We start from the raw sequence: 13,478 nt of genomic DNA, 5'->3' as shown, positions 1-13,478 counted from the left end.
CCTCAGGGGGGGCTCTAAGAACATGAGGGGGCCAGCACTCACCTGCATCCCGATGATGGCGTAGATAAAGAAAAGCATGGCAATGAGCAGACAGACATATGGCAGGGCCTGGTGGGAAGGAAGGTGATGAAGGAGAGTGCCAGGGGGGCCTCTTACCCACACCATTTCCCTCCCTGGTTCCAGTGCTCTGCCTTGCTGGTTTGGGTGGCCCCATGCTGTGCCAGAGTGGTGGCAGGGCTTGGTGGGTCTCTTTTAGGCCATAGTGGGATCAAGGGGATTCCCCCTGGAGCTCTCAAGCCACCCCGGGGCAGGCTGTCTAGAGAAGAGCCCTGCAGATAACAGACTCTCAGCAAAGTGCACCAGAGAGGCATTGCCATCTGATTTCTACTTTTGGCTAGAGCAGGGGTGGGGGTAAGATCTTCTCAGGCCTAGACTGGCATCAGGGGCTCACCTTGAAGGACTGCACAAAGGTCCAGAGAAGAATTCGGATGGTGTAACCCTGACGGAGGAGTTTGATGAGCCGGGCAGCTCGGAAGAGGCGGAGAAAGCTCAAGTTGATGAAGTTATTCTGGGGAGATGGGAGAGAAAAGGGTGACCATCCACCCACCCCCGGGGGCTCAGAGCCGTCACCACTCACAGAGGCCCCTACATGAAGCCAACCAACAGGAAAAGCAAGCCAGACCCCAAATAAGGAGGGAGAGAAAGCACTATTAATGCAATGGTGCGGAGGAAAAACGTCGAAAAAGGAACAAAGTTGGGAGAGGGGGGAGGGAGGAAGAGGGGAAAAGGCAACTCAAAAGCATAAACCCTCCCTGCCAGCCCCACCCGCAATGGGGAAAAGGAAAGAAAAAGGAAGGAAGAGAAAGGAACCGGGTGGGGTAGGGGTGGGGAAGAAATAACAAAAGAACAAGGAAAAGAAAATATATCCGAATCATCCAATCAGGAAAAAAATCGAGATGGTTTTTGTTTCTCCCAACAACCAAATGCACTGAGACGATAGGACACAAGCGGGTCAAGTTGCCGAATCCATCACACGTGTACGATGCACAAACACCAGGGCGGGGTGGGGGTAGCCAGCACGCTCAGGCCTGGCGGACATGTGCGGGTTCCCAGGGCATGTTACGCTCCGGGCCAGAAATGCATCTGTCATGGGACTCAACGGGCACCCTGCCCTGCCCTGCCCTGCCGAGCTGCCCACCCGCTCCTGCCCGCCCTGACCTCACCCCACAGCCAAGAGGAGCAGCGGCTCGAGCCAATCGGAGAAGCGGAAGAGCATCTTTTCTTACCCCCTTGGCGAGCGGGAATGGGGAGGACGGGAGGGAGCTGGGGCTGGTCGGCTGCAGGGCGAGTCCTCGCTGCCCGCTGAGTCGGAGAAGATGCATTTGGGGCCCTTTTCCCCCCTCTCAGGGATGGCTTCTCAGCTTCTGGGGCTGGGTGGAGTAGCACGGGACCAGGCCTGCGGGAAGCAGGAAGTACGCAGCGCCCGTGGGTGGGTGAGCTCGCAAACAGCCCAGGCCCACCGAGGGGCCAGTGCTGGAGGTGGGGCCGTCCCTGCCCCCAGGACCTCCCTGGGTAGACCCTGCCTCTGCTCGAAGACCCCCAGTCTAGTCACTGCCTCTATCTCCTCCCGCCCCAGCCGGGAGAACCCCCCAGGGAAGGAGGTGGTCAGCTGGGAGGGGAGCCAAGAGGCCAGCAGGAGATGGGTGCTGGCTGCCCCGTGAGGGGGTGAGGGACCTTGCCTACTGGGGTCTCGGGGTCACTGGTGGGGCACAGGCGGCTAAAAGTCACCAATGGACCAAATCTGGCTGCCAAAGCTATCTTGTTGGGCCTGAGTGGTTTTGTCTTGTTTTGATTAAAAATAGTTGCCAGGGTTTAAGAATCAGATTTCTCCCCCACATCTGGCTTTCTGGCAACTCTGGACCTGCCTCCAGGTTGGCAAAAGTTAGTTGGGGCTGAGATGTGGCCGCCCCCCTGAAGCAGGCCATGTGCCCCCCAGATAGCCAAGGTCCCCACGTTCTAGAAATGCCACTTGCTTTCCTGGCTTATGGCATCTACTTCAATGTCAGAAGCATTTGAGTTTGAGAGCTCTGCCTCGGGCAGACATGGAAAGCTCGGTCAGTCAACCAGTAGGCTGGAGGCAGAGGGCCTTTAACTGGACTCTGCTCTAGGGAATTTGGAGGAGCCCTAGACACAGGCCACGAAGCAAGATTTACACTGGCCTAGCCCTCACCCCCAGATGGCGCAGGGGTGACCAGATTTGGTTGCCCCGACAGTCACAGCATGCCTTTTGCTCTCAAAAGTTTGGATGATGAATTATATGTGGACATCCTACTTGGTGGCTCCTGAGGGCTTCCCAGCTAGCTACTGGTCTGTATCTCTTGTGCTTACGTTGGCCTGGGAGCTGAGAGGCAGGGATGGGAGTTCGAGGAATTTCTGGGGCTGACAAGAGGCCTCTGGATTTGCTGGCAAAGTCTAGGATGCTCTTTGGGACACATCAGTACATATCCTAAGGGCCTCTAGGATGGGGGAGGGGGCTGGGAGATCCTGCCCTGACCATACCGGGCCCAACCACTGTGAGAATGTCTCAAGGGCCTCAGTAAGCTCCCGCACCCAGCTCAGCTGAGAGTCACCCCCTGTGCCCAGCTGACCTGACTCCCAGCCCTGCCTGGCCACCCAGCTCTACCTGGGGACAAGGCCAATGGCCCAGGTGTCCCCAGCCCCTCCCGACCATCCCCAGAGTACAAGCCATCCCTTCACGGGGCGGGTCATAACATGTGGACTCTGCCCAGCATGCAAAGGCAGACGGGCCCTGGAGCAGCCTCCGGGGACTCAGGGTAGAGCAGGGGCGGGGGGGGGAGCCTGCCACCATGCAGGAGAAGCAAGGGGATCTCGCAGGAGAGGGAGATGCGTGCAGAGAGCATGCTGCCCTTCTTGGAGCCGAGGGAGGAGACACACGGGGGAGGTGGGGGGTGGAGATGAGAGAGGTCCAGGGGACAGGGCAGGGGAAGGTACTTGTCTGCTCTCATCCACTGCCCACCCCCCATCTGTTCTTGGTCCTGCATCGAGTCCTTCAAGTGCTCGCAGAACTTCTGGTCATTTCCCTCTTCCTAACTTCCATCTTTCTGTTTACAGCCCAAGAAGGAGCAGCCGTGCTCTCCTCCAAGCCGGCTCTGTGCTTCCTGGTTCAAGGCTGATGGGGCGGGACACAGGCTCTGGAAGGCTTGTCACGCCCACAAAGACATGGGAACCAGCCACCTGAAGGTCCCAGAGAAATCCTGCCACTTGCAGACCCCACCTCAGCAGACCTGGCCTCCACACTCCAGATCCTGTAACCGCCTGCCTACTTCTAGGGCGCTCTTACAGGCACCTCAAACCTGCTGTGCCTACACCTGTGCTCTTCCCCCTGCCCGGCCCTCTTCTGGCATTCCCTAATTTCCATCTCCCAGTTTAAGCCAGACTTAGATCCCTTCGGGTATCCTTTCGCCACAGCCCAGACCCAATCCATCCCTAGATCCCGGAGAAACCCCTGCTCGGATGGCCAGTCCCATCTCACGAGGGTCTTGGTGCTCCCTTCTCCCCAGACCTCCTGACTGGCCGCTCCCTCACAGCCTCAGCCATCAAGTCTAACCACACTTCCCATGCTGCTCCTGCTCTAAATCCTCTCAGGCTGCCACAAGGGCCCAGGGGCTTATTTCCTCTTGCCCTCTGCACTTTTTCTGGGTCAGCCTCCCTTTACTCTCCTTACTCCAGCCACATCCCCTCACTTATGGACCCAGACTTCCCCACCCTTGCATGATTCTTCTTGCTACAGGGCCTTTGCATGTGCTGTTCTGGGTCTCAAATGTCCTTCCCCCCACTCCTCTTTGGTTAACGATGCTTATCCTTTAGCTTACAATACAGTTACCATTTTAGGTGGGTTCGAGAGTGGTTATCTAATGCCTGGCTTCCCCACTTTGGCTTTAGCCGAGGGGTTGGCGGTCACCCAACCCCTCCATGTGTGGCACCACCCTGGAATCAGCCCACCCCTCCATGTGTGGCACCACACTGGAATCATTAAATGTTTGGTGGACGAGTGCACGCAGTACTGCTAGCGTGGGAGGGATCCTGGTGCAAAGCTGCCATTCAGGGGGTCCTTCAAAGGGGCGCAGGGGTGGTGGGGACAAGGCAGAGGAGGATTGGATTTACGAGAGTGCGAAGTGTGCAAGGAGCCGAGTATATGAGGTGAGAGCCATGGAGATGGTGTGTCCTGGGGTAGGAGCGTGGGTGTACAGGGTGGATGGATGTAATAAGAGAGGGACAGGTGTGCGTGTGTGTGTGTGGTGAGGAGAAGAGAGAGGAAGAGCATGAGAACAAGAGAGGTGCGGGGAGAGAGTGTGGATGTGGGAAGGGGGCCCTGCATGCAGTGACTCCGTGCATGTGGGGCAGGTGAGCATGTGGGGCAGGTGCATGTGGGGCAGGTGAGCCCTCCATGGAGGGCCTCATCTGGCTGGTCCGGGTTTCCCTCCGAGTCTCTGCCTGCCTGCTGCCAGGCCCTCAGACCTCCTCCTGGGACTTGGGAGACTGATGTCTCTAGCCAGCCAAACCCACGGGCCTGGAATGGGGTGAGCTGTCCTGGTGCCCAGGCTCCATGAAGCCAAACAGGGGACAGGAGCGACGAGCAGGTGGCAGAGGGCTCTGAGTGTAGGGATGCGGCTGAGGGCTGGGGCCGGAGACCGAGCCGGCTGACTGGACTTGCGGGAGGCGCCGCACACGGCAAACCCGATCTTTTCTTTGCAAAAGACGCGAACCAACCCACACAGAAAATCCCAATTCAGAACCCAATAAAAACAATGAGGGTGGGGGGAAGAAGGGGGGGAGGGGCCGCAGGAACGAGGCAGGAGTGGGGGTGGGCTGGGGGGACAGACAGACAGACAGGATAGGGGAGTTGCGGGGCGGGGGGTGGGGGGGTGCATCAGGCAACCCAAGTCCAAAGCCCAGGGCGGGACGTGCAGTGCTGACACGAGAAGATGCGTTCACAGTTAATGTAAGGCATTTAGACTTCAGAAAGAAGTAAGACCAACCGGATTCTAGATGCAGATGTTGAAGATGGAGGGGGAGCGGGCGGGCGGGGGCAGTTGGGGAGGCGTGTTCAGCGTTTTTTAGGTTGATTTGTAACCAGTGCCAAAAAACCAATGGGTTTCGGTTCCCGGGCGGGGAGTGGGGGTGGTGGGTTGGGAGATAGTCATTGGTGTATGAACACACAGACCACGTCATGGATGAACAAATGAATTTCATAGTGCATTTTGATTGGATGAGTTTTTCAGACGGCGTTGTGCCAATATACAGTTTAAAGAGCAGGCATGAAAAGAGACAAGACAAGAAACACAGTCATTATCCATTGAACGCAGGGCAAACCCACGTCACCCGGCCACTTGGGGGCGGCAGCTGAGGCCCAGGGGGCCCCGAGCCCTCTCCCCCTCCCAAAACCCTGGGGACTTGCCCTCCCAAGGGTCTGGCTCTCCCTGCTTCAGCCTGGCTGAGCTCTGGCCTGACCTAGCGGGCTTACCTGGGAGGCAGAAAGGGGAGGCAGTGGGCTCCTCGCCCGGCAGGTTGGGAGGATAACACCCTAAAAGGCTCCACGCACCCACCCTCTATCTTTCCCTCCCAATGATTCTAATTCAGGGCCCCGGGGGAATGGGGTGGGGGATGCGGTTGGCGAACAAACTGTGGACCCAAGTACCTTCATGGTAATAATAGCAATAACAGTAACCGCCATTCGGGACCATCTATTTCCTGGCAGGGCAGGTTCTGTGCCAAGCCCTTCACGTGGATGGCTCACACTTGTTACAAGTTGCTGACTCCCTCCCTAGAACGTCAGCCCTGTGGGGCAGGCATTCTTCTCTTTTTTTTGCTTTGTTCACGGAAACCGTGAACAAAGCAAAATATTAAAAATAATGCCTGGCACACAGCAGGGGCTCGGTGAACGCAAGAGTGAACGCGGAGCTCGCAGGGATCCAGTGAGGCTCATTACAGCAGCCCCCGTTCTACATGAGGGGAGGTGATGCAAGTTGCCCAAAGTCAACCAGCTCGTAGGGAGGGCTGTTTGACCACTGTGACAGTCCTGATGTCCCCGACTTGGGCTCTATACCTCATCCTCCTGCCCTTCCCTATCCTGCCAGCCTGGAGAATGGGCCACTGGGGTCCAGCTCTGTGGATTTCTTATGGGTGACTGGAGGTTTCAACCAACTTCCTCCACTTGCTCGGCGGGTGCGGGCCACCTTTCCGATCTCTTGACCCAGATGGCCACGGGTTCAAAACTGTCTTGTGCTCAGCTGCAGGGTGTTTTTTTGACTGCCAGTTGGAGTTCTGGATCTCTTAGCAACTTAGGGCAGAGATGAGGCTGAGGCTCTGGCACAGGGGTGAGGTGGGGAACCCCAATGGGGACAGCCCCAGTGTTCACACTAGAGGAAGGTGTTATGCACGGGATGAAGATTAGGGAGATTTTCTGGTTCAGTGGAGCTGAAGGCAAAGAGGTGTGGCCAGGACACTACTTGGGAGGGAGGTGTCAGGTGACACTTGGAGAATGGTCTCCTCTTCATGGAACTCCTCTTCCAGGATGGTAGAATGGGTCACTTGGTCCCTTTCTTCTGGGGCTCTAATGGGGCCACCCCAGGGGTCACCTGTGAGCTCTCAGGAGTCACCAGGTCTGGGTGCATGACCTTAGGCAGGTCCCTCACTTGCCTGAGCATCAAGCATTAGCTTCCTCATTTGTGAAATGGGGCAGCACCCTCTTCCTCAGGCCACACCCCAACCAGGTCTGTTCTCCACTTTTCTCTGTCTAGCATTTCCTCCGGCTCCCCAGCCTTCGGCTCCCTTCTGGCTAGGTCTGGCCAATGGGAGGGACTGGCAGGAGACGGAGGGTGGAGGAGAGATGGGCTTGGGTATTCCTCCCAGTGTTCTGGGCCTGCTTTGGCCTTCCTCTTGGGCAGGGGGAGGGGGGGGTCTGTCCCTCCAGGTCCACAGCTCCTGCCAGGTGGCCCCTCCCCATTCCAGCTCAGATTTCCTCCCTGCTTCAAGCACTTGGGCAGGTGACAACTCCCCATGGTGGCAGGGTGCTAGGCACTTTGCCATCCTGGCCTGTGCCCATCCCCTCCTTTCCGTGAGTGGTCTCTGCTTTCCAATCCCTTCTGTTGAACCAAGGGAATTCTTTGTGTCTTGACCCTCTGACCTGTACCACGAGCTAATCCATGTGAACCGCTTGGCACAGTGCCTGTCATGCAACTGAGCATGCCATTCTTGCCAGGCATTATTTTTATTGTTATTACGATGAGGGTGATGACCCCTCTGGCCCTTGGCTCCAACAGTCTTTGCCCCTTTGCTTCCCTGTGAGGATCTCCTCCCCTCCCTGCAGTCTCCTGGGGGCTTCCAAGACTGGGCTCACTTGCAAATGGCCATGGAGGGGGTCTGAGATAGGAGCTCTGGGGCCCTGAGTCTTTCAGATGAGGAGGAAGGGTGATGTGGCCTATGGGGCCACTGCAGAGGGGTCCAGAGACCCCCAAATCACAAACTTCCCAAGCCTGGGAATAAAAGAGGGTGGACATCCTGGGGACCTTCCTAAGGCCCTGGCAGTGGTGTCCCCTGTTGGCACAAGGGCCATGGCTCCCTCCTGAACCTCCCCTCATGAACCAGAAGGTGGTTAGTTCAAGCAGAATGGACTGGAAGTAGGTTCTTTCTGGGTCCCCAACACGGTGTGGTGTTTGGGGGCAGGGCTCAGCCTTGGGCTCCTTTAATTGTCTCAGGGTACTCAACCATATTATTTATTCCTAAGTCACCAGCCAAGATGCAGGGAAGTTCACGCTGCCGCGCTGGCCCCATAGCCATGGCTTTGGGCTCCCCCGTCTCCCCGAGTTGCCCTTCTGACAGCTGCCCTTGCCCTGGGGGTCCCTGCTTCTCCCTCTTTGGTCACGGTCATGTGCTGGCCCAAGTCAGCTGTGGCTTTTGGGGCTGCTGCTTCTGGAAGATTCCCCCCATTCTCCACCCAGCCAGGAGTTACCCAGAGAGAAACTGGCGGGAAACTTACCCCAAACTCAGTCACGAGGATGTCAGTGATGCTGCCCAGAACAGTCACAAAGTCGAAGATGTTCCAGGCATCGCGGAAATAATTCTAGAATGGGGACCCACAAGACAGAGATGCCAATGCAGGGCTCCATGCCCGGCTGCCACAGCCGGCCCCGGGGTACTTTAGGGGCACAGCTGCCGATCAACCCGAGTGCCCACAGCACTTATGGTCACTCAAACAGCAACATGCTGCTGTATCATCTGCTCTGAGGTCCCCCTCCCTGGGACCCCATGGCTTTCTTGGCCCCAGAGGGGGGCCTCTGCAACCTGATTTCAGCTCTGCTGGAGAGAGAGGGCAACCCTTTGGGCTTGCCTCTCTCTCTGACATATCTTAGGGCTCCCTGATACCCCAGATGCTTTATAAATGATGTCACTGGGATCCTCATGTAGACCCTCGGAGTAAAGGATTATCAGCCATTTTATACGAGGCGGCTGAAGCTCAGGGATGCTACTCGTCCATCTGAGGTGAGCAGCATGGACATGAAGAGTCAGGATTTGAACCCAGGGTTCTGAGTCCAGAGTTTGTGTTCAAGACCCTGCTCATTATAGCGCGCTCGCTAAGAGAGAGGACTGTGGGTTCACCTCCCAGTTCTGCTGCTGTGTGGCTATGGCCCAGTGACTTAACCTGTCTGTCCTTCCACTTCCTAATCTGAAGAAGGGGGATAGTAACAGGGGTGCAAAGGCCTTCTGGGCACACGCTGCGGGCTTCACCTCGTGGCCCCCTTGTGCTTAGATGGGGCGGTGTGTCTAGTTACAGCCAAAGGATTTTGAGCAGAGGCAGTGTGAGCCACCTTCTGGCCAGCGTAGGACTCTCCAGAACTCTTTTAACCCTGGGTTTGGTGACCATCAATGTTCCAGGTGGCAGATGCTCTGTGAGCCTGGGTCCCTTAACTATGAGGCTAAGGGCCCCCCTGCTGAATGTCACCCAAACCTTTATTGGCTGGAGTGATTGAGATATGGGGGGTGTTTGTTACTATACCTTTTTTTTTGTTTTGTTTTGTTTTATTTGTTACTGTACCTTAACTTGACCTATCCTGACTGGCACAGCCCTGGGCTGGGAGCTGGCTCCATCGTGCCACACAGGTACAGCACGCTGTGGTTAAAACACTGAAATATTCCACACGGTTTGAGCTCACACTGAGCGGCACCTCTGCCTGAATCCAAGGGTCTGGTTCGAACAGAGAGCCCTCAGTTCAAACAGTGGCTCAGTGCAACCTGCGCCAAACTCAGGCTTTCCCAGCATCCTTACAAAGCGGAGGCCAGGTTGGGGCTCGGGTCCCCTGCTGAGTGGTCAGTTTCTCCCCTGAGCCTCTGACCCTGTGGCAGCCCCTCTGCCTCACAGAGGAGAACCCAGGCTTTGGGGCTGTGCTTTTCCAGAATCAAATGCTTTCAGCATGTGGGAGTTAAACGTCCTTGGAGTTGGACTGGTTGGGCCTTAGAGCCCTCTTCTGGAAGAAAGGTATCACAGCAGTCAGATCATGAGTGAACTAGGCATGGAGTTTGGTTAGACAGTAGGTGCTCAATGAATGGATGCTATTTTATACTCATCTGAAAGGAAGTCATGTTCCACTGGCCCTTCTGGTATTTTAGCAGATGCTTCTGGGGCCTTGCCTGCATCCCCTCATATTTTGATTGCACACCTTCAGTTACTCTGCCCAAGGGCTTCCCCTGGTTGCAAATTTGCTGGGGAATGAACAGCTCCCCTGGGAGCAGCCCTGGGCTTTGACTGAGGGGCACTGGAGGATAAATCCCCCGGCTCCCTCCTCTCCTCAAGTGGAAGGACTCTGAAGTATGTGCCCTCTAATGCCTCCTGTTGATCCTTAATGGAACTGGGCCCTTTTGCCCACAGTGGGAACTGGCTTCATAATTCACCTTGTACTGGCTGCCTTCTGGCTCCTGCCTCACTCCCCCTCCCTCACACTGAGCTTCCTGGGTTTTTGGATAAATGCTCACACTCAATCTTATGTTCTAGGGAGTCCCAATGAAGGCTACTTTCTAGGCATATGGCCATAGGCCTCAAGCCCCCGGACTAGAAGGCTCCCCCGGTCACCTAAGTTGCACATGGTGAACTAGGGCTTCATATAAACTGGAGGGGGAGGCCCCACGCAGGCCCCTGTGGGATGGTCAGGGGCGGGGGAGATAGAGCCCCAGCCCTCGAGTAGAGCCCCTTTATTACCAGAAGATAGGGGATTCAAATATTGCACAGCATAGCTGTGTGGGGGAGGTCCCATGCCTGAGCCTACCCACGCTCCCTCCAGCCCTGGGAGGCTGGGTGTATCGTACTCCTATTTTGTAGATGCGGAAACAGGAGAAAAAGGCCAAGTGCCTTGCTTGAAGCCAGACAGTCAGAAAGGGGCTGAGGCAGGATTTGTACCCTAATATGGATACACCACAGCCTGATACCTACACCCCGTACGTGTTCTGTGATCCATCCTGGTGGCATCCCCAGGACCGAAATGCTGGGTTGACGCCATTGCCCTGGATGCAGGGTGCCTCTCCCAGCCTGCTTGATGTTCAGCACAGGACCTGGGAGCCCAGGCTGTACTTTGGATACCCTGGGGTATTAGTTAAAAATATAGATTCAAGGGGGCACCTAGGTGGCTCAGTGGGTGAAGCGTCTGCCTTGGGCTTTGGTTATGATCCCGGGGTCCTGGGATGGAGCCCCACACTGGGCTCCCTGCTCAGCAGGGAAGCTGCTTCTCTCTCTGCATCTGCCACTCCCCCTGCTTGTGCTCTCATTCTGTCAAATGGATAAATAAAATCTTAAAAAAATATAGGAGTGCCTCGGTGGCTCAGTGGTTGAGCATTTGTCTTTGGCTCAGATTGTGATCCTGGGGTCTGGAGATTGAGTCCTGCATCAGGGTCCCTACAGGGTGCCTGCTTCTCCCACTGCCTATGTCTCTGCCTCTCTGTGTTCTCATGAATACATAAACAAAATCTTTTTAAAAAATACAGATTCAGGGGCCCCCACCTGACCAAGTGAATCTGAACTTCTGGGGTTGGCTCTGGGGCATCATTCAATTTTAAGAAATCTCCCCAAATGCTCCTAATGGGTGACAGGGTTGTGAGGTGCCGCCTTGGAGGAGAAAGCCTTGAGGAGCCTTACTCTTTCTGGCATTTATGGAGCCCTCACACCAGGCCAGGCTTTACCCTCGGCCTCCAGACACACTTATCTGTGCTGGGGTTTGTGAGGGCTCTTCTGGGGAAGAGGCAGAGGATGGGCCCTAGCGACGGCGAGAGGTGAGGTGATATAGTTGGGATGTGAGCTGAATCGAGGGCCCTCCGGTGCCAAAGCTGACACCCTTTGCCACTTCGGGACACCGAGGTGAGAAACCAGCCTCCATCTACCCTCCAGAGAGCCTGGCTGACGCCACAGGGCTGTAGGCCATTCTCCGAGAGGTGAACTAAGTGGGTGGTCGAGAGGGAAGCCTTCTTTCAGGTCTGAGCTCGGCCACTCACAAGGGACATACCAGTTACCCCAACACACAACCCCACCAATTCAGGCCCTCTTCACTGTTTTTTTTTTGGGGGGGGTGCTGTGAACCTCCTTAGCCACCTGAGAAGACCTTCCTAGAGGAAGCTTTGCAAATGCATAAAATAAAATACCCAGTCTCTCTCTCTGTGTCTCTCATGAATAAATAAAAAATCTTAAAAAAACAAACAAACATAAAATACCCAGGATTGCAAGGGCACCTGTTATCTTGAAATATGCTGATCAAAATATTCTTTTCAATGAGGATCTGACGATTCATGCACTTCCTCATTACCATACGAAATACTTTCTAGCTGCAGGTTTGAGAGTCACCAGCATTTGAAGCAAGGATGAACACACACTAAATTTGGAGGTGCCTGCAATCTCTATCACGCACTAGGAAAATATCTAATTTTTATTAGTAACACGGTGATACAGACTGTACTAGCAACACTGCAGGGGCTGTTTGCCTTCAAGACAGGAGGAAATGTTTAAAGTCCAGGTAGCAGCTTGTGAAAAATAAAGATGTGCTTTTCTTTCCCCCATATCTGATTTTGCAGATACTCCCCCACCCATGGCATCCCAGATCCCTGCAGGGAATCAATGGGCCTCAGGGCGAGACGTCTTGCATTAGTGGGTGATGAAGGCAAGCTAGTGGCTCCTGGATTGCAAGGCAATCAGTAGAACAGGCACCTTCAGAGCACCTGGCACACAACACGGACAGATACGGATTCATCTCAGTTGTCAGTTTGCACATCTGTGTGCTGCTTCCATTGTACAATGTACATCTCACCGAGGATTGTGGTTAGATTAGAACGGCTGGAACGCCATGGACCTAGCCTGTCTGGACCTTAGTTTTCTTAAAGTGGAGGGTAACTACTCCCACCCCTTGGATCACTTTGAGGCATGGCTGTGCAAGTGCGTGCCTGGCACATAGTAACCGTCAACAGACGTTGGGTCCCACTGGTGTTATTTGGCAAGCGTGTGAACGCCTAAGTAGGGTCTGTGGGCGCTGGAGGGATGCTCAAGTCACTGCTGGGGTTGTGGGTCTTGGGGCCAGGTGGGGTAGGGGACCATCACCCAGCACCCAGTGCCCCTCCGGGCTTCCCCCCCCCAACCCATAGCTCTAGCCTCATACTTACCAGAATCCCAAAAGCCATGACTTTCAGCAGACATTCCAGCGAGAAGAGGGAGGTGAAGACGATGTTGAATACCCTCAGAGCATTTTCATAAGCCACCGAGGCCCCATAGAACTGGATGGAATAGAGAGGAGGAAGGACGGCAGGGTCAATGGGCAGGGTGGGGCCTGGGGAGGTGGCTTTGGGGCTATCCTGTCCTGGGGAAGGCAGGACTTGGACACCAGGCTTCCCAATGTCCTGTGAGGTGACTCAGGCCCCAGGTGAGCTCTTCATAGGCTGGGCTAATCTTTTCACTTCAAAACAAGCACTTTCTTGAGCTCGCTTTGGCATCCCAGGTCCCAGGACTGCCTGCCTCACTGTGCTCCTGATAGGATGCAGGAGGATGTCTGTATCATCTCCTCAGCAGGATTTTCTTTTTTTCTTTTTTGTTTTTTTCTTTTCAGATCTCTCTCTCTTTAAATCCTTACCTATGCCCTACCATGAGACTACTCCCCAGACCAAGACTTAGCACATTTCCAGCACCCCCAAAAGTGTCCTTGCACCCCTTCCAAGTCGGCAACCTGCCCTAGAGGTAACTGCTATTCTGACTCCTTGTGAAATCTTGCCCAAACTATTTAATTAGATCAAGTTTATAACCTTTAGCCCCAAGTGCCAAGTTACAGGAGACATGGCAGGTGAGGAAGTAGTTACAGTACCCCCACGAGAATACCAATGCACCCAGAGGTGGGACTGTTTTCATTCAACTCGTTTGGCTTCCTGAAAAAGTCAAC

The 13,478-nt window shown here is 55.1% G+C and overlaps 1 protein-coding gene across 4 annotated transcripts in view; it reads right to left on the bottom strand.

Moving 5' to 3' along the window:
* CACNA1A (calcium voltage-gated channel subunit alpha1 A) overlaps positions 1 to 13,478 on the bottom strand; it is a 215,369-nt gene that overhangs the window by 24,819 nt on the left and 177,072 nt on the right. For 2 of the 4 annotated variants that reach the window (XM_055344578.1, XM_055344577.1), the window contains exons 31-35: positions 12,712 to 12,822; positions 8,060 to 8,143; positions 5,061 to 5,066; positions 452 to 568; positions 43 to 108 (exon numbers count right to left, since the gene is read on the bottom strand). In XM_055344578.1, coding sequence (XP_055200553.1) covers positions 43 to 108; positions 452 to 568; positions 5,061 to 5,066; positions 8,060 to 8,143; positions 12,712 to 12,822 — 384 coding nt within the window. The remainder of the gene's footprint in view (positions 1 to 42; positions 109 to 451; positions 569 to 5,060; positions 5,067 to 8,059; positions 8,144 to 12,711; positions 12,823 to 13,478) is intronic. The other 2 variants (XM_055344576.1, XM_055344575.1) reach the window with 1 other exon arrangement.

The sequence above is a fragment of the Nyctereutes procyonoides genome, unplaced genomic scaffold, assembly GCF_905146905.1.
Source record: "Nyctereutes procyonoides isolate TBG_1078 unplaced genomic scaffold, NYPRO_anot_genome, whole genome shotgun sequence".
Taxonomy (NCBI): domain Eukaryota; kingdom Metazoa; phylum Chordata; class Mammalia; order Carnivora; family Canidae; genus Nyctereutes; species Nyctereutes procyonoides.
Note: the sequence above shows the minus strand (reverse complement) of the source record. Positions and strands in the feature narration are given on the sequence as shown.